General features: G+C 38.1%; 1 protein-coding gene across 3 annotated transcripts in view; it reads left to right on the top strand.

Annotated features, from left to right (window-relative positions):
- The first annotated feature begins 9,642 nt into the window (after nt 1-9,642).
- Nucleotides 9,643-19,650, top strand: part of DENND1B (DENN domain containing 1B) — a 285,595-nt gene continuing 275,587 nt past the window's right edge. For 2 of the 3 annotated variants that reach the window (XM_059413040.1, XM_059413041.1), the window contains exons 1-2: nt 9,803-9,949; nt 12,078-12,142. In XM_059413040.1, coding sequence (XP_059269023.1) covers nt 9,933-9,949; nt 12,078-12,142 — 82 coding nt within the window. In that variant the 5' untranslated portion in view covers nt 9,803-9,932. Of the gene's footprint in view, nt 9,950-12,077; nt 12,143-19,650 lie in introns of all 3 variants that reach the window. The other variant, XM_059413042.1, reaches the window with a different exon arrangement.

Genomic DNA, 19,650 nt, shown 5'->3' with positions numbered 1-19,650 from the left:
AGTGTTTTTGGAGGCTTTGTTCATTGAAAGGAAGAGGGAAAATCTGGACAGGACAATAAGAAACTATACAGCAGAAGATAGCATAGCCTGGAGCCAGAATGGACACAACAGTCACACAATAGATGATAATATTTGAACACTGGTTCAGGAGTGGGTGATTGAACCCATCATGATGTAATTGCTAATTTAGATCTACCCAGGTGGCTATTTCCAGCATTCATTTCTTATAACATGCAGCCTGACTATGTAGACAGTTTACATTCATTGGCCTCTTTTTTTTTTCTAGGTCCTCACCTACCATTAAAAAAGTTCCTACTGTAGGGGCTCCTGGGTGGCTCAATGGGTTAAAGCCTCTGCCTTTGGCTCGGGTTGTGATTCCAGGGTCCTGGGATCGAGTCTTTCTGCTCGGCGGGGAGCCTGCTTCCTCCTCTCTCTCTCTCTGCCTGCCTCTCTGCCTACTTGTGATCTCTGACAAATAAATAAATAAAATATTGAAAAAAAAGTTCCTACTGTATAATTTTTTCCTAATATGTGATTTTAATGTAATAGGTTAAAAACTCTATGTCAAATGGAGATTAATTTCACAAATATATGACATAAAATACCAAGAATCATAATGTAAGGCCTACTTTCTATTTTTATGAATGTTCATAGAAAATTATACTTTCGTTTTGCTTTTGCTTTTTCATCTTTGAGAACCAGAAAATCCAATTTCCAGACTGTCTTTCCCCAGAGTTACAATTTGTCTATGGACTAATTACATTAATAAAGTTTCTTTCAACTTTAGCTTTCATTGTTTATAAAATGAGGAAGGAACAACTAGTTTTTTAGTTTCTTTTAGTTTTATATAACTCTTTCAGTTTTTTGTGTAAGTGCTCTTGCTTTTCCTGCAACTTGTACAAATGATTTTTAAATAAAATGTATGACTTCAGAAATATTTAAGACGGCTTGTAATTTCAGTAAAGATGTTGATGAGGGAGATGTTATATGGTAATACTTTTGAATTGAAATAGAAACCCAACTGAACCTTGCTTACTTTTGTTGAGCAAGTGAGTGAGTGAGAGAGAGCAAGAGTGAGAGCGCAAGCGAAAGTGTGAGAAAGAGGCAGAGAGAGAGAAGAGATATATATGCGCTTTGTGAAGAAAATGGCTTTTTAAAATGGCTCAGTAGTATTTTGCAGACCCACTTTATTTCCTGGTGCCTCCAGCAAACGGGAAAGTGCATTCTTCCACACAGGCATTCTTGGAATAAAATGTCTCTAGAGAGTTCACTTCCTGCTTCACCATGCATAGTACCTGTTTTACCTACTAATCTATACCTCACATGACTGTTGAGAGCCCTAGCTAATAAAAAATGATCATAAAGCACTTGGCAAAATCACAACAACTATAAAAGGATACATGCAAATGTGGTAAGGCTTGTCTTTCTGGTACATACATGACATCTTTGTGTGTGAAATGATGCAGTGACTCAAATGTTAAGCCGTTTTTTTCTCTTTCACAAACTGGAAGGAGTTTTGTCAGCTGGCTTGTTGTAGCAAACTGTAGCGAATTGAGTTAACTCAATAGTAAGTCTTTTGATTTAAAGCCTTCCCTCCAATTCTAACATTAGGCCTCTCCCCATGAATTTGTGCATATTATTATTTAAGAATTCATACCTGCTTATTTTAAGAAAAAGAGCAACGTGCTTGTGTTAAAGAAAAAAAAATGAGGAAATAAATGGGTTGCATGGTGATCAATGGTCTTATATCATCACTGAGTAGGAATTAGTAGCTCCTATTTGGTAGTTTTTTTAAAGTAACCACAGTGAGAACACACTGTAATTACTATACACAGTGCACATTCTTTTTTTTTTTTTTTAAGATTTTTTCTTTATTTATCTGACAGAGATCACAAGTAGGCAGAGAGGCAGGCAGAGAGAGAGGAGGAAGCAGGCTCCCTGCAGAGCAGAGAGCCTGATGTGGGGCTCGATCCCAGGACCCTGGGATCATGACCTGAGCCAAAGGCAGAGGCTTAACCCACTGAGCCACCCAGGTGCCCCCACAGTGCACATTCTTATGTCATATGTTCCTGATCCATAATTTAACCTGAAGGGAAGTAAAGGGAAGACCCAACGAGTGGCTGTATAGGAGACAGAAAGAGTGGTCAGTCCACATGGTGATGTCCCATTAAGTCACAAGCAGACTATCAGGCTTAGTCATGGGTCCAGATGCTTCCATCCCACTCCACCCAAGTTCAGCTATCCTGGTTGGCAGAGGACACTAATTGCATTTGTGCATACTGAATGAAAAATACACAAGTAAGACTGAGGCCTTCTTACAAAGCAAGCAAATTCCCAACACACTAAGAAGTCTTTATCAGTTTCATTCTGCTGCTCCTTCTTTCCCAGAAAAGATGACAAGCGGAGGTTTTCTTAGCAAATACTTGTCCATGTCTTGGGCCTGACATCAGAGACAACAGCAGAGAGATAAGATGACATCCCACACTTCTGAAGGCTGGGAGACCTCTCAGTCCTTGTTTATTTTTTAGCTTGACCTTGTTTGCAATAATAAAAAAAAGGGGGGGGGTGGTCAAATATTTAGACCTCTGCTTTTGAATCTCTGCTTATCATTCTGCTATGGAATTGTGCCTTTTAACCTGTTATTTGCCTGAATTCTGTGCTGGCATGTAATGTTTTTTACCTCCTCCCCGCCCCCTAGAACCAATTAGATTTAAGTACCTGTAATATTTACCTAGTTATTTTCTTATATTTTAGGAAAGTAGAAATTGGCATACAAGAATTTGTTTTTTTTTCTTTTTATAGGAATTTGTTTTGATCATTTCTCAATTTATATTAAGATTAGGGTTACTTATAGGGGTTATTGATTTTGTTGGACTATCAATGTCATGTAAGATGCCTTTATATGCTTCCTTCCAGTAAATTCTAATGTTGTGGCTCACTGGATGTGATTACACATTCTCTTGACACTATTAAATGGGTGTGAGTGGAATTGCCATATAGTAAAGATGTTTTTATTTATGTGGAATGTCTGGTGGGTGGGGCTAGGAGATTCTTTCCCAGGCGTTGCCACAGGGTTACAAAAACATTACTCTGTTTCTTGTAACCCAAGTGAGGCTCCTCAAACAGTCCATGAAGAATATTTGTCGCCTCTGATTACAGTCCGTTGGTGATACTCTACTTCAAGTATTTTTTTTTCTTAACTCCAAAGATTATTTAAAGTTTTCCAATGTCTGGCAGATGTCAAGATAAAGATAAAGATGAACTAGCAGAAGCTGGTCAGAGGTAAGAGAATTTGATTATATAATTTTGGGCAAATCACCTGAAACACAGGTGAAAGAGAGTACCTTGCTGTATATTTTTGAGAATTTTACTGCCTTTTCCACTAAAAGTTTAGCAGCAAAAGAAACATTATTATCATTTCCTACTTGAATTTTATAAATATTTGGATATGTTCAGATTTGCTAATAAAGATGCTAAGAATAATCTGAGTCTTTTTTGTCTCCAAAACTGGAAGACACTTTTTTTTTTTTTTTTTTTTTTTTAGCATTAGCTTTCAAATTAACACTGAATGCTAACTTCATAGGCCATGAGTTGTGACAGAAACAGGAGAAGCATACTTTCTGGAAAGGTATTATTCCCAAATATTCTCTTCTACTATCTCTCTATTGAAAAGTACTTCAAGTGCCATTTTGAAGTAGAATTTCATCTGCAGATTCAAATTCATAATGTTGCTGTTAAGTATAAAAAGAACAATATTTTTGGAGAATGTTCTTAACAACTCTTCCTCAGTTGACACTAAAAGGCAGTTACTGTTAAAATATTTTCAAGATTGCCTTCTAAGTACTTCAAGAAAATTTGACTTATTACTTCACATAAAGGTGATATCTATCTATCTATATGTACTATTAATAAATTTCACCCAATAACATTAATAGGAGACAATACAGAGTTAGATTCTACGAAATGTCTGACTTGGATATACACTGACTGTAACTCATGAGGGAATATGTCCAAAAGTTTATTTCTAAGTTAATTGTTTGGAACTCAAAACTTTGATATAAATGGTGAGGCTCACAGCCCATGAGTCTCGGTAAATTTTAGTGAAGCTGAAGAATTATTAACAGTATTATATAAAAAATACCATTCTAGAGTTTACAATATTGTTTCTCTTTCTACACTCCATAAAGGGAAGGAGTTATCAGGGCAGGCACTCCTGGGTATTAGTGACTCTTCATTTATGTCTAAGGCAAATTTCCACACAGATATATTGTACAAACAGATGAGGGTTAGCGGACCAGGAGTTACCTTTATGGTTATCCCAGTACATTGGGAAGGATATGTATCTCACTAAAGGCATTGAACTTAGATTCCCCCCACACCTTTAGTACATAAAAATATACTATTCAGGGACTATTTGGGTATGTCTTAAACAAGTTGGAGATTATTAGGTAGAAAAAAAGTTCTTACTAGTACCTTTAAAATGATAGCATATTGAAAACTAGGCAATTGTGATATCTTATCAAAACTTCTACTGACAATAATTAAAAATTTAGAATTAAATACTCTAAAAATTACTAAATGCATTCAAGAGTAGTCAAGGAAATAAGGAATACTTGGTGGTGGGGTGTGTGGGGGGTACAGGTTGGGAATAAATAAAAGTAGCCATCAGAGCCACTGTTCATCTTGAGGGTATTGGTTATGCTAGATGAGCTGGGCACCTGCTATTATAGCTTCATGGGGCTTGAGGACCTTCCTAATGCAGGAAGTTCAATAGGATTGAACTTCCAAAGGGAATTCAACCAAAGGGATTCAACCAAAACCAATTGTGTCAAAACACTGGAGCAGAACTGGACATGAAGAGACAGAATCTTCAAGGATTCATAACTATAAGTCAGCTCTCACGTGAGTGGTTTGAGAAATTTCCAGTTAAGAACTTAGTATGAAAGGGCCCTGACTGGGTAGTGACACCCCCCAGACATCTACCAACAGTAAATGAATATTCTTTAGAGAAAACTCCTCTTTTCAGATCTCACTTCATCTCCACATATAAAACTCCAAGGATCAGGTAACATAAAAAGTAGTCACCAAACAGAAAAAAAACAAGAGACTATACAGAAAAACCAGCAGAAGAAAGTCAGATAGTAGAATCAGACTCACAAATGCTTCAGATATTGGAATTATCAGAAAAGAGACTGAAAATATGTATGTTAGATATATCTTAAGAAATTAAGGAGATACTTAAAATATGAATGAAGAGAAAGTAGATTTAAAATAACCAAACAGAGCTTTAGAAATGAAAATAATACACATTAAAACCTAAATGGATATCTTTAACAGAAGATTTAACAGCTAGAGAAAGAAGTAATGAAACAAAGATATCTGCAAAATTATCCAGAAGTCAGCCTCAAAAGATTGGAAACAAACAAACAAACAAACAAACAAGAAAAACCTATGAAAGAAATGTTAAGAGACATAGAGTGTAAATGAGAATGTGTGTATAGTAAGAGTCCCAGAAGGAAAAGGGAGAAAGAATGGAGTTCAGAATTTTCCAGGACTGATGAAAGTTAATTTTAAAGGGTTTTAAAGCTTTTTGTGCTGCCTGAGAGAAGGCTGATGAATTGATAAATTATGAATTTAATCAATTAAAATTTGCCTGTTAAAATTCCTAGGATAACCACTAAATAAATAGTAATAGAGTATATAACTTCCAAACTAAATCTAGGAGAAGTGGCAACATAAAGACAAACTGTCAATAATCCTAAAGAAGGCAATGGTGAAAGAAAAAAAAACAAACATAGATCAGAAGAAAACAAATGGAGAGCACAACATTAGAAGGCAGAAATAAACTGAAATATATCAGCAATTATAAAACATGCAATGTCTAAATGTTTGATCTGAGTCAAAGATTATTAGACCAGACTAAAAGTCAAAATGAACACTAATTAGATAATCTGAAATGTAATGATTTAGAAAATTTTAATGTAATAGAGTGGAAAGAGTTATACCAATACTAGACAAATACTAATCAGAGGAAAGCCATTTACATGCTAATGCAAAAGCATTACTAGAATCAAAGAAAGTCACAACATAATGAAAAATTTGCCAGGCAAATAAAATAATTATAAACCTCTGTGAATATAACAACACAGGTCCCAACCACATAAAGCAAAAATAGACAGAACTATGAGATTGACAAATTTGTCATCACATTAAGAAATTTTAAGTCATCTCTCCCATGAAGGAATTGTTAAGCAGATGCAAATTCAGTAATAGAAGATATCAATAACATAATCATAGTAATAGAAAACATCAATAACAATCATAATACTTGATCAAGGCCTTTTGTTTGTTCTCCTATTTTTCTTAGGAGATGCAGCTTTCTAATTTAAAGAAAAACAAGTAAGTTTGGGGAAATTGAAGTTCCCCATCATGGCCACTGAAGTTTTAAATTACTTTTGGTTAAGTTGATCCATTTAGTTTAGAAATGCACTGGAGAGGTCCCATAGTTTTTAAAACTAAAACCACTAGAGTCCCAGTAGTGGGAAGACCCACTACTCTCAAAGCAATTTGATGAGTGGGATGAGAAAAATTCCTAAACAGCAGAGTTTCAATAAGAATATTCTAGTTCCAGAAAGACTCAAACTGAAGGCCATCACAGTTCCACCAGGAAGAGTCTGGTTCTGAAAAGGAATTGGAGTTGAAGGCCAACACACTTCCAACAGGCACAGTTCCACTAAAAACAATCTGCTTCTGAAAAGGAGTCAGACCAAAAAACAAACAAGTACTCTCAGAAAGGAGAGGCCTTAAAAATAGAACCTGAATAAAGCCTGGAGAGCTCAAACACAAAGAAAGCAGAGCTCTAAATCCAGGAAAAAACTTACCCTCAAACTCCAGGGTTGGCAAGAAAGCAATGGGCCCAGTTGACTCTGTGGCATCTATTTTCTCACCAGCCTCAGACCTGCTGAGGGTCTTCTCTAGATCCCACTTCTGATCACCAAAGTAATGTTAACCTTAAAAATAAAACTGTCACTTATTTTTCCAACAAAAATGTGTTTATTTGGGAATAGCTGAGAATTGCAATTTGGGGCAAGCAAGCTATGGCAAAACCATAGGCAATTTCTGATCAAGGACATTTTTTAGAACACCTTGCCCAAGACCTGCTGAACATACTCTCTTTATAAACACATGTCAACAATTTAAAATGAGTTTAAAACACTGAAAAAGACTAACAGTTTATAGTTCTTTGGCATATGGTTCTGTGTTTTTTGGCAAGAACATAGGCTACGCTCTTTGACTACTGTGGTCCCGAGAAATGTTAGTATCAATAGTCAAGTAGGAAATATTATTGCTGAAATATGATCTTGTAAAGATATAATACCAACTTGAAGCCTTGCCCTTTGCACACTTCTCAATCAGTCATATCAGAAGTTCCATATGAAATAAGCATTGCTAAAATTATACTACCGGCTTCATTAAACATATCACCAATATAAGTGTACAAAAATGTCCTTTTTTAGTAATTTTTAATAAATCATTCAAATTGTGTCTGTTTTCCTATCTCTTTGACTTCAGTAATTTCAGAATAGATAAATATATCTCCTCATCATGGTTAGCCTAAGAGCTGGTTTAAAGAGATTTGGTTTATGTGTGCATATGCAGTGTTTTCCCTTTATATACTTAAGATAAATTTTAAAAAATAACATTTTCTATTATGCAGAGGTATGACAACAAATGGATAGGGAAAACAATTGTATTAATATTTCTTTACCACTAACAAATATTCCTGATGTAGGCATCCCAGGTAAGTTTCCTTTTCTTGGGAAAAGAATTAATTATAATGAAAGGAGAAGTTTGAAAAATTTAGCAACACTTGGAGCAGAAGTGGTTTTTTTTACAGAATTTTTTTCAAGGCTTTGTACTATGTTAAGTACTTAGGTGGGAAGAAGCTTCATTTGGGAAAAAAAAATTATGTGGTACAGACTGCCTAATTGTGAAACTGAAATCCACAGAACAATTTCTTAAAAGAGCACACCAGTGTGTAGTACTTTTAAACTTGAATATCACATTGCTCATGTGATATACAAGTAATAATTCCCATTTAAGAAATGTAGGAACTGAGAAACTGAAGTGTCTCACCCCAAGTCGAGCTATGATAGCACATCATGCTTAAATCTAATATTTTTGTTTCCCTATTCTGTCCTGACTTTATTTTTGATTATCAGGTCTGTGTCTACGAAATAGATTTCATTTTGTTGACCAAGTAGCATCTACCTTTGGCGAGAACATTTCAGATCTGCATAACTGATTTTAATGTTAGGTGTTTGCTTCTGAAATCTTTATTTAATTCCCAAGACTCCCTGTATGACTTTCAGGTCTCATGACTCATACTCTATTCATACCATATTTGGTTTCCTCTCATCATCTTTCCTTTTGCATGAATAAAGTCTGAAGCAGCCTCTATATGGATGAAAAACACTGGGGCCATGTGTCAAGGATGCTAACGTTAGCAGGAGAAGTCTTCTCCAGAAGATCTCTGTGCTATCGTCCAGTCCTGGACTATCTTTTAAATGTGCACCGTAAGACTTTTTTTTACGTCTTTTCTCGGTAGATCCTAGATATAAGGCAGCAGACCACGATGAGACAGTACATGGCAGAAGTTAACGATCAGCATCAAGTAGACCTGTTCTCAAATCTAGCTTTGCTAGCACCTACTGGATTAGCTTGGCCTGTTTCCTCATCTATAAAATGCTGACGCAAGTATCTATCACATAGAGTTATGGTAAATACTGTGACAATACACATAACCTGCTTAACAGGTACTTTAGTGCCCTGTAAATTTGAGCTTTTTATTTTGGCCTCTGTCACCCTCAGCTGTGCCCTCCCAGAGCCCCTAGACTGCTGTTCTACTAGGCCTGCCGCGTGGAGAACGTGTCCCAAGTCCGTCTTCGGCGTGCTGCGGTCCTGTGGTCTAAGAGCGTCTGGCTTCCATATGTGCAGGCAAATGGAGCACTACCATTTTGCTACCAGACAAGGCTATTTAGCAGGTGCACATGTCTGAACATTCCTGAATCAGGAGGGGGGCAGCTCTGGATTTCAGAGAGCAGTAAGCAGGCCGCAGCTGGAGTGAGGCAGGAGCCAGGAGCATCAACTTGAGCTCCAAAGTGCAGTCTGAAGCGAAATTAAACACCCCCCAAACGACGAAGGTTCTAGCAAACAATACCTATTAATGTGTGATCCAATTCCGTGTGCATATATGGTGTGGAGAACTGCAAATCGAGGTACTATTTTCAATTACTTTGCTTCCTGGGTGGGTTGTAGCCCTGGAGCCTGGACTGGACCCAGAAAGGAAGTCGACTGGTCCAGGACTGAGGACACAGGGGGCACCTTGCGTTTCTGGCTCAGTTACAAAGCGGTTCGTGGGCCATTCGGGCCGACACTTGGCGCTCCCCTCGACCCTCTGGGCACTCTGGGCGCTGGGACCCCGCCCAGTCTCCTCCTCAGGCTACGGCCCGCGGGCCGCGCGGCCCAGGTGAGGCCGCCGGGCGCGCCCCCGCGCGCCCCTTCCCCCCTCCCGGCGACTTCCTGGTTTGCAGAAGGTGCAGGAGCCGCTGCGGGCGGCCCCGGTCGCAGGAGCTGAGAGGCCCCAGCTTCGGAGGCGGCGGGGGCGGCGGCCGGCGAAGACGGGGGCGGCGGCCGCGCCTCCGCTGTTGCTGCTGCTGTCACAAAAAGGCTCTGGGGGGTGGGGTGGGAGGCGGGGAAGCGCCGGGGGCGCCGCCGACAGGGGCCCGCCGCCACCGCCGGCGTTGTGAGTAGCCTCCTTCCCCGCGGGGCGGCCGGCGTGGGCGGGGGCGGCGCGACCCTCCCAGCGCGGGACAGTGGGCTCTCGGGCCGGCGCGGGGGCGGGACGGACAGCCCCACACCGACATGTAACCATGGACTGCAGGACCAAGTGAGTGGGGGTCGCGGGCGCGCGGGAAGGGGGGTGGCGTCCCGCGGCGGCCGGCCCCCCAGACGGCGACTTTGGCCCGGCCCCCCGTGCGCGGCCGGCTGGCGGGACAGCGCTAGGCCGCAAAGCCTGCCCGGCCCCGCGTCCCCGGCCCGGCGGGGTGGGCGCCGCTCCTCGGGGACCGGCGGCGACGCCCGCATCTCTAGGTAGTGGGGGAGGCCTGGCGGCTCCTGCCACCACCCGCTGTGGGTTTCTTGTTCCTCCCGGAGTGTGGCAGACGTGACTGTCGGTTGTCTGTGTCTTGCTGCTGTCCGGGAGGGCGTCAGCGCTGAGGTTAAGCGGTTATTATTTTTTGGTATTTCCCTAACGTGAAAATAACCATTTCATTTTTAAGCATGGTTATCAGTTTCCAGATGTTTTCTAACAATTTTTCTTATAAAATCAAATTGGCCCCTCATAGGTGTTTACATAGGCACTGGGTATATGTATGGTGCTTGCAAAATGGTATCCCAATTAGATAGTGTATTTGTGTCTGCATCAGTGGATATTTTGCATCGGGAGATTAATTATGTAAAAAAGCAATTTGAGTAAGTATGGTGATTTTGTTTTGGGTCTTAGAGGTATTAGGTTTATGTTTATTTATTTATTTTTTCCTGAAACTTACTCTGCAAAGAATTTCTTCTTCCCCTACTCCCTGTTCACACCGCCACCCCCCCCATTTAAAATAATGAATACTACATATATTAGTATTAGTGTGAAAGGTTTGTAAAATTTCACAGTATAATTGAATCACTATTTAAGTTTTACACCTAAGAGATTCTAAAAAAATATTAGGAAAATGGGAAAATTACGTGATTTATAATTATTTTCTTCTGGGTTTGACATGGGGGGGATGCGTAAGTGTTTTAAAAAGTATACATTTTGACATTAATTGGACTATGAGGGAGGAGGTCAACTAAATGCATATTATTTCCATCGAAACAAATTAATAGTGGGTGGGCTGAGGAACTGTATATTTGCAAATTAATTTATATAGCTTGTCACTTCCTGTGATTCTAAATTCTTGTAATAAATTTAGAAAAATGAATGTTTATTTGGAAGCCAAAACTGGCATTACTTTATTAAAGGAAGTGCATATTTAAACAGCTAATGTACAAAGACCTAAGTTCTCCTTCAACAGGAATAACAGATAGATTAACACTTTGGTCATGTGGGCACTGTGGTATCAGATTTTGCTTCATCTCTTATCTTCTAGCAGAAAGATTAAAACAGAACGGTTAAAGAAAATGTGTCTCAGTAGATTTCAGTTTGCTTTTTGAAATTAAACCAATGAATTGGTTGAATGTGTGAGAAGTTAACAAAGAAGTGGATAACTTCTGAATGAAGCAAAGCAATCTTACAGTTCCTAGTGGGAAAATAAAATATTAAGGTAGATGTCTATTTCTAATTACTCTAAATAGATGTAAAACCAGGTTTTTGTTGGTGTTTGTTGGTGGTGGTGTTGTTAGCCTTAGAGTTTATGTACAGTGCGCTACTTTATTTCAAGAGAAGCATATGCAAAGTGTCAAATTTAGGAGCATTATAGCTGTTTTATGGGTGGTCTAGAACGTGGCAGGTGGAACCAGGTATTCATCATTTACATTTATACTGCAGGTCCTTTAAAAAAAAAGCCTGGGGCAGGGGGAGGAAGCCTGAGAACCTGCTGGCCAGCTTTGTTCGCAGGAAAAGGTAGAAATATTTAGGAGCATACTGGCTTTCAAATTTTGATTCAGTAAGGTAAAGTCAATGCTTTACAATTATATAGCACTTAATATTTTATAAAGTACTTCCACATAAATTTGTTGATTTACAATCCTCAGAACTATTCTTTGATGTGAGTGAGGAGGCACTTTATAGACGAGAAATCAGGCTCAGAGGTTAAATGTTTGGCCCAGCTCTCAGAACTCCTAAGCCTCTTACATTACTGAACTGGGGAAAAAAAACCTGTTATTTTCTACATTGTGCTTGTATAGTTACATAGAATACATTACAACAAAAAGATGATCAGTTTTTTGAGTTAAGAAGACATATACTCTGCAGAGATCCTTTTTTGTCATAGGAAATAAATAAAACAAAATTCTTTTTCTTTTAGGGAAAATCCAGAAAGAACCTTTGACTTGGTATTGAAAGTGAAATGTCATGCCTCTGAAAATGAAGGTATGTGTGTTTTGTTTATTCTTAAAATAACTGAGTCTATCAAAACAAGTGTTAGTGTTGTAGATGGCTAGAAGATGATAGTATCAGGATAATAATGGTACTAAATGTATATTCTGCATCTAGTGTCTGACGGTACTGTTAATAAAATAGGTGCTAGGTTTTTGCCATGAGATTGTAGAAACCATGAATGTCATCTGTGCAACTTAAACTTCATGTGTACATTAGGGCCATATAACTTAGAACTTAGCTTTATCATTTGTTGATAGAGTGATCATTAGTTTTGGTAGTAGGGCACACCTTTTCATTTTCTTTCATTTGTCTTTGAAAACTTAGCTCCTTTTTTAAACATTAGTGAAAATCTCTTGCCAGTACATGGAAGCCACACCAGTTCCCTCTAATGTTTCCAGAATGCAGAATGCAGACTGAGTAGCCCCTTCTTTTGGATTTACTCCAGTAGCAAAGCACTTTCAGAGAGAGGTAAATAATGGTGTGCCATCATTTGGAAGGGTTTCACCTGCCAGCTCTATATAATTTCCTGAAAAGACAAGGACACTTTTGTCAGTTTCCCCTCCACTTTTGTCATATACAATATGTATGCATCAAGGGGTGGTGTGGTGGAAAGGAATAAGGGCTGTCTCTTGTTTATTTATTTATTTATTTTTTGATGTGTCCTTGTGTGTAATGTTTTCCAGTGTGTGATTTCACTTGCAGTGTACTTAGATGTTAGATAACATGGTGATTAAGTGTGGGATTTCGTAGAGACGAGTTGTCCATTCTAAAGACTTGGTGGAAAGTCTGCTGACACTCAGCTCCAGAAACAGACCAGCAATTATATGCTCTTAAGCAATTTGGAGCTGCACACCTTAAAATAGAGAAGCCCAACCCAGCTTGTGGTGAAGTGGGCATGGCTAATTTTAGGTAGGAAGTCATACATGTTCCTGACTCCACTGGCCCTGCCTGCTGTATTTTTGGCCTGTTTGAACTGTAGCTATGATCAGGTTTGTCCCCAGGCAGGGACTGATCCTAGGTTGTAGGGAGCTTTTTCCAATTAAAAAGGTTATCTTTTGTTGTCCTATATGTATTAAAGTTGGTCTATTTACATTCTTTCCAGGCACAACCAAGTTTTCTTTAAAGACTCAAATTGATACATGTTTTTTTTTTTTTCAGCTCGAATTTAAATCTATTCTTTAGTGTATTTATGGTGAATAAGTCTTCAGAATAACCTATACCACCATAATGTTAGCGAAGGTGGGTGAATTAATGCTCACCCAATGTGTTTGTAAAATAGGCTAAATTACTTTAGAAAATACGATTTTTTTTGTAATTTTAAATGCATGCTAAAGTGATTTTGATACAAGGATCAATCTACCTTACATAACACCTGATCTGTGCATGTGTCAGATTGTTGTGACCTTTCCATAAAGACTTGTGAGTGTTTTACTCCTTCCTTCCTCCCTTGGCCCTTAGGGACCAGTTATTCCAGTTTTTATCTTCTTCTTGTGCCCTTCTTTTATTTCTTTTTTGCCTTTTTGCTGTTATTATTGTTTAAATGACTACTCATTAGAAATATCTTCTTGTGTATTTTAATAGTTGATCCAGCACAGTGAAGTTGGAAATAAGACAAATGGTTAAAATAAACACTTCAGCCTCCTTATAGGTTGCAATTAATCCATCCTACCCATGTATTCCATTAATATGACTCACAGGCAGCAAATTTGAAAGATTTTTAGTAAAGCTAAAGTCAACTGTATGAAAAGCATTAACAACTTTTCTTCTTTTAGTTATGACTTAAATAGTATAAATATGGCTAATATTTTAGAGTCTAAAAAATTATGCCTTTTTGAGCTTCAAAAGGAGACTTTAATGTTTCTAAATGTTTTTATTAATTTTCTACTTTATTGATAAATATTAAAGGGAAATAGTCTAGAAATTATTAAAGAGAGTTACTGAATATTCCTATTTAACTGTCAGTAAAACCTATTTATTTATTACAAACCTGATATGTGTATCCATTTGTTTAAAGTAGGATAGTTTTTTGTTTTTTGTTTTTGCTAACATTCACATGAATATGGGTGACGTTTTTATATAGTAATAGACCTGGAAAACAAAATGTTTTGTTTTGGGGTACAAATATAAAACCAATTTAAGTAATGAGGGAACTTAGTAGTTTATATAAGAGGAAGTTTAGAAGCAAATCATCAAAGATCCAGGTTCTTTCTGCACCTCAGCTCTGCCACTCATAGTAATTGGTATCATTGGAAGATTTAGATTCCTGTGGTTATGGGATAGTGGTCAAGAGAAGTTAGAACTCTGCTTTCTCTTTAATGACCTTGGGGTGAGAGACAGTGGCTTTTCATGGCACACTGCTTAAATCCAGAAAATTTCTTTCCCCAGAATCTTCCAGAACATTGGATCCCAGTGGCCAAAGTTGGCATGAACTTCACATTCCTAAAATAATCATTGGTGGGGTAGTGGTAGATGGGTGAATGGCGAGATTATTATGACAGATTATTATTAAACAACTGGCAAGGAATAGGCATTAGGAAATCAATTAAAATGTTCTCTGCATTTCTTAGAATATTGGTTTATTTTTTATTTTTTTTAAGATTTTATTTATTTGACAGAGAGAGAGTGCACATGAGCTGGGGTGAAGAGGGCAGAGGGAGAGGGCTTGATCTCAGGACCTTGAGATTGTGACCTGATCCCAAGGCAGACACTTAATTGACTGAGCCACCCAGGGGCCCCGCTGGTTTATTTTTTGAAGACTATCTGTTTGATCCAATAGAAGACACCATGCTCAGGATAAATTTGGTTTATGCTGAGATTGGTGATATTGCATTAAGATATTTGGCACGTTTCTCTTGTTCATTTTCTAATAGAGAGGTTCTAAATTCATTTATTTTGTGTAGTTTACTTCTTAAATATCTCCAGAGACAAATTATTATTTACATAAGTCTTACTTGGTGTTTTGAAATGATATTAATTTTTGAAATTTAACAATATAGCTAGCTCTGGTAAAAGGTGATCTTCATTTGATCTATTACTTATTTGGACTTGTTTCAAAGACAGTACATTGGTTTTTTTAAAACAACACATTTTAGAACACTGGGAAGTAGTTTCATATGGAGGGCCTCAGGAACTGAAAAAATTGCCATGAGCGTGGTTGGTTGTGTTTCCCTATCGTATTCCCTTTTGTTAGCGGAGCGGGTTCTGATGGTGTCTGCCAGACTGGTTGGCCCATATATTCATGGATGTCTCCCTGGTGGGACAACTTCCCTAATAACTTCTGCTGCAACTATCCTAGAGTGAAATGCCAAAATTTGGATCTTAATACTCTCCCTGGTAGATTTCCGAGGGAATTGCTGTTGTCACTCTTTGCTGTCTTTCATGCTTCCCAGCAGTCAGCGGCGTAGAGCTAGTAGTGATGGCCTCTCCTCAGTTTTAACAGCAGAAGTTATTGTTAACACACCGTCCCTTCATTCCCTGAAGTGGTGCAGGACTTCAGGGAACTCAGAAGTCACCCGTCCTCAATACAACGTTGACGATGCTTTCTCTTCAGGTTTTTCTTTCAGGCAGTGGCTTTGGCGCTCTAGCTTTCTTTTTTATATTTTGTTGATGACTTACCTCAAGTGGTAGTCATGCTGGTTGTACTGTGCTCAGTTGTAGCTGTCATACATGGACTAACTTTAAATCTCACGGACATCCTATGGAAGGGAAATGTTTATCTTCATTTTGCATGTGAAGAAACTGAGCACAGAGAAATGAGAAAACTTGCCCACAGTAGTCTGACTCCAGAGTCTGTATTTTAATCTGCTGTTTTGTTTTTTCTTTTTTAAGATTTTATTTATTTATTTGACAGACAGAGATCACAAGCAGGCAGAAAGGCAGGCAGAGAGAGAGAGGAAGGGAAGCAGGCTCCCCGCTGAAGGGCTCAATCCCAGGACCCTGGATCATGACCTGAGCCAAAGGCAGAGGCTTAACCCACTGAGCCACCCAGGTGCCCCTAATCTGCTGCTTTTTAATAGATTTAATCTAAAAAGTCTGCTCTATTGTCTCTCATTGTGTAGAGACCTCAAATCAGCTCAATATAGGCTGCATTATTACCATGGGAGGAAATATTAGAGTTTAAACCATATGTGGTATGGGTATATGTAATTTTAAACAAGAATGCAGTTTCTTCTCTGAAATTAATGAATCAAGGGTAATTCTACACAAAACAATTACTGAACTTTTTCCTTATGATTATTGATGCTGGCTCAGGATATCCCCCTTCTGCACTCGCTACTCCTTGGGTTTAGGATTTATGTCTCCATGTTTGAGTCCTTGCTCTAACCGTCCTAGCTCTTTATTCGTAGTTTTCAACACATCTTTATTAGGTCTTGTTTTCTTTATTCCTGTCTCTTTAGGTGGAAGAATTTCTCTTCGAAACAAATCCTCCTTTGTTACTGACTTTCCACTTTTATAAACCCATTCAACCCAGTATCAAGTTATCTACCTTTCTGGTCGTTAGCTAGGTTAATAGCTTAACTGCCTCTTACTTTTTTCTTAAATCAGAACTTGGACCTAGCATAGTGCCAGCCACTGGTCAAATAAACGATCAGATAAATTCACTGAGAGCTGTTTGTTGTAGAAGTAATCTGAAGTGTGCGCTGGTATGACAAAAGTAGGGACAATAGAAATAAGCGACCATATATGTATCTTGGACCAGTGGGTTTATTTAGGGATAGTCTGTGCTTAAACTCTTCCCATTCAGGACCCACTTCTGCTTGCTGCCTTCTTACATTACAAGATTTATTGGGACAGTTGCTATATATATATGTTTTGGAGTCTACCTTCAAACCTATTTGTACCCCTCCACACATAGCAAAAACCCAATAAAAAACCCAACGTTTAGAAAGTAGAATTGATGAATCATACATATGATTAAGTGGTTTAGGAGACTTTACATATTGCCTAACATGGAAGAAAAATCTGTGAGTCAAATGCGGTTACCATGTTTTTGCTCTAGCTGTGTGTTCTTGCAGAGCTCCCTCTGAGTCCCTCTCAATCTAGATGCATGTGGATGAATTGGAGTTATCACCACTGAAAGTATTAGTTTGATATCATAGATTGTTGAAGAAAATGAAACTTTCATTTTCTCATCCTTGCTAACCTGGAACAAAACTTAATGTTGTTCTTTAGAACCATACCTTTGAGATATGTCATTTAGGCTTTATAAAGAAGATAGTTAAGAATAGCTGAACTTTTGTATTTGGCTTTGGAACATTATGTGCTCCCTGACATAGCCGCCTGCAAGTCTAAGAAGCAAATCAAATGTCAATGTCCAGTATTTGTTGATTAACATTTTGATAGGGATGCTGCGGAGTTTATATTTCAGTAGTTTGATTATGACTTGTCTCATTAAGTGCTTTTATTTGTTCATATGTGCTTTAGTTTTGCTGCTTTAATCCAAGGTCACTTCTTAATTTTTAATGATGATTCCCATCGTTGCCTGTGGAGGGTGGAGCGTCTGCTGCTGTCCTCTTCACAGTGGTGTGCTGTTGGACTGGGGCTTGGAGTCTGCTGGGTGGCCCCAGTGTCACAAGTTTGCTCAGGTTTTTTCCTTGGAACATTCTTGTTTCATCGACCTTCAGGATAATATGTTCCTGATATTCTTTTGATAATATTCTCTCATTTGGGGGATTTTCTTATGTGCAAATAATATCCCTCTTTCTTTTCCTCTTGATTTTTATTTTTGATTGACAAAGTAGAGGACAATAATTTACCTTTTAAAATATACATTTTAAAGGATATACACAATATTAGCAATAGGCATTTTGGAGGTACTTTAAGCATGCAGCCATAGTTTTATGTAAAATAACAACAAAAATCAAGGGTGTTAAGTGTGAAGTATGTTCTCAATCAACCCCAAAAGAATCTTTCTTTACTGGAAATACTTTTTAATATTTAACATTCAGAAATTTTTTCTACTTTCAGACTCTTTGGTTTGCACTAAAGTAATATTATACAAGCTAGGAGAAAGTTTTTGCTTGAAGATTTTTTTAAAGTTTTTTTTTTTTTTTTTCACTTGAGCCAGAAAGCATTAGAGATAGCTTTAAGAAACCCCTGAAATGCTGTAGTGTTCCTGTACTGTGAAGTTTAATGGTTTTCCTGTTGTTGTATTTATTTTGGACATAGACTCATAGTTTATATAAATTAAGGATAATTTGATTTATTCCAGGTGATTTAATTTTAATTTGTAGTAAAGGGTGTATTGTTTTCCATTTCTGTAGTGGTTCACTCATTTTTGCTTTGTGGGAACCTGCCAGAGGTGCTCTTCAATTGATTTTTTTTAGAGGTATTTAGGAAGTTGGTACCACTTGGGGTCTTAGGGCATATTGCAGAAGAGAACAGTGGAATAATAGAACTGGAAGTTTCCTTAAAGAGCCTCTAATACAATCCAGTAGCGGGGAATTGGCTTTGATGGACCTAAGAAGTCCTGCAACCCTGTGCTCTCAAGGTGCTGCAGGTGCCACTGTCTTCACGCTGCCCCTGACTGCATAGAGATGCTTGCTGCGAGCATGAAACAGGCCTTCCCCGTGCCAGGCACACTAGTTTGAAAGCTACCCCTCTTCTCGATACTTTTCAATAACAATTTCTTTAAGTAGGTGGTGTTAAATTAATGCATTTATCTGATTAAAGTAATTCACAGTGAGGTGTGAACAACTGATAGACAGCCCTCAAGGGAGCATTTTAATTTTAAAGAAAGCCTTGTAAAGTTGAATTAATTAAAAATATGCGGTTTGCTATAGTGGAAATATCTCTGAACTAAAGATCAGATATGCCTCTGTCAGTTTCTAGTGAGGTTTTTACCATTTCTTCCCCCATCTGTATTGACACTCCATTTATAGTTTGTGATTAACAGCTTTAATAAGTGTGTAAGTGTATTTATGTATTCAGTGAATTTCATTAAGATATTTTTGTTATAAGCTTTCAATTAATAAAGCTATAGCATTATAGCCTTATTTACTGATTTATTTTTCTGATTTGGCTTCCAGTTAAATGTTTTACAGAAATAGAAATAAAAATGAACTATTTAGTATTTAGAGTATGTCAGTAAATGTGCTCAGAGCTTCTATTTCTAGTTTATATTCATGACAACCATATGCAGTAGGGGCTGTAAACCTTTCCATACAGGTGAGGAAATGGAAGCACAGAAAGGTTAAGTAACTTGCTTATGTCACACAGCTCTAACAGATGGGGTTGGTATTTGAACCTGTGTTTTACATTCTAGAGCCTGAACTCAACCATTACACTGTGTTGCCTTTAAAATCCAATAGTCATCCTTTTTTTTTTTTAATTTCTTTTTTCTTTTTTTTAAAGATTTTATTTATTTATTTGACAGAGAGAGATCACAGTAGGAGAGAGGAAGGGAAGAGATCACAGAGAGAGAGGAAGGGAAGCAGGCCCCCCGCTGAGCAGAGAGCCCGATGTGGGACTCGATCCCAGGACCCTGAGATCATGACCTG

The sequence above is a fragment of the Mustela nigripes genome, chromosome 10 (genome assembly GCF_022355385.1).
Source record: "Mustela nigripes isolate SB6536 chromosome 10, MUSNIG.SB6536, whole genome shotgun sequence".
Classification (NCBI taxonomy): domain Eukaryota; kingdom Metazoa; phylum Chordata; class Mammalia; order Carnivora; family Mustelidae; genus Mustela; species Mustela nigripes.
Note: the sequence above shows the minus strand (reverse complement) of the source record. Positions and strands in the feature narration are given on the sequence as shown.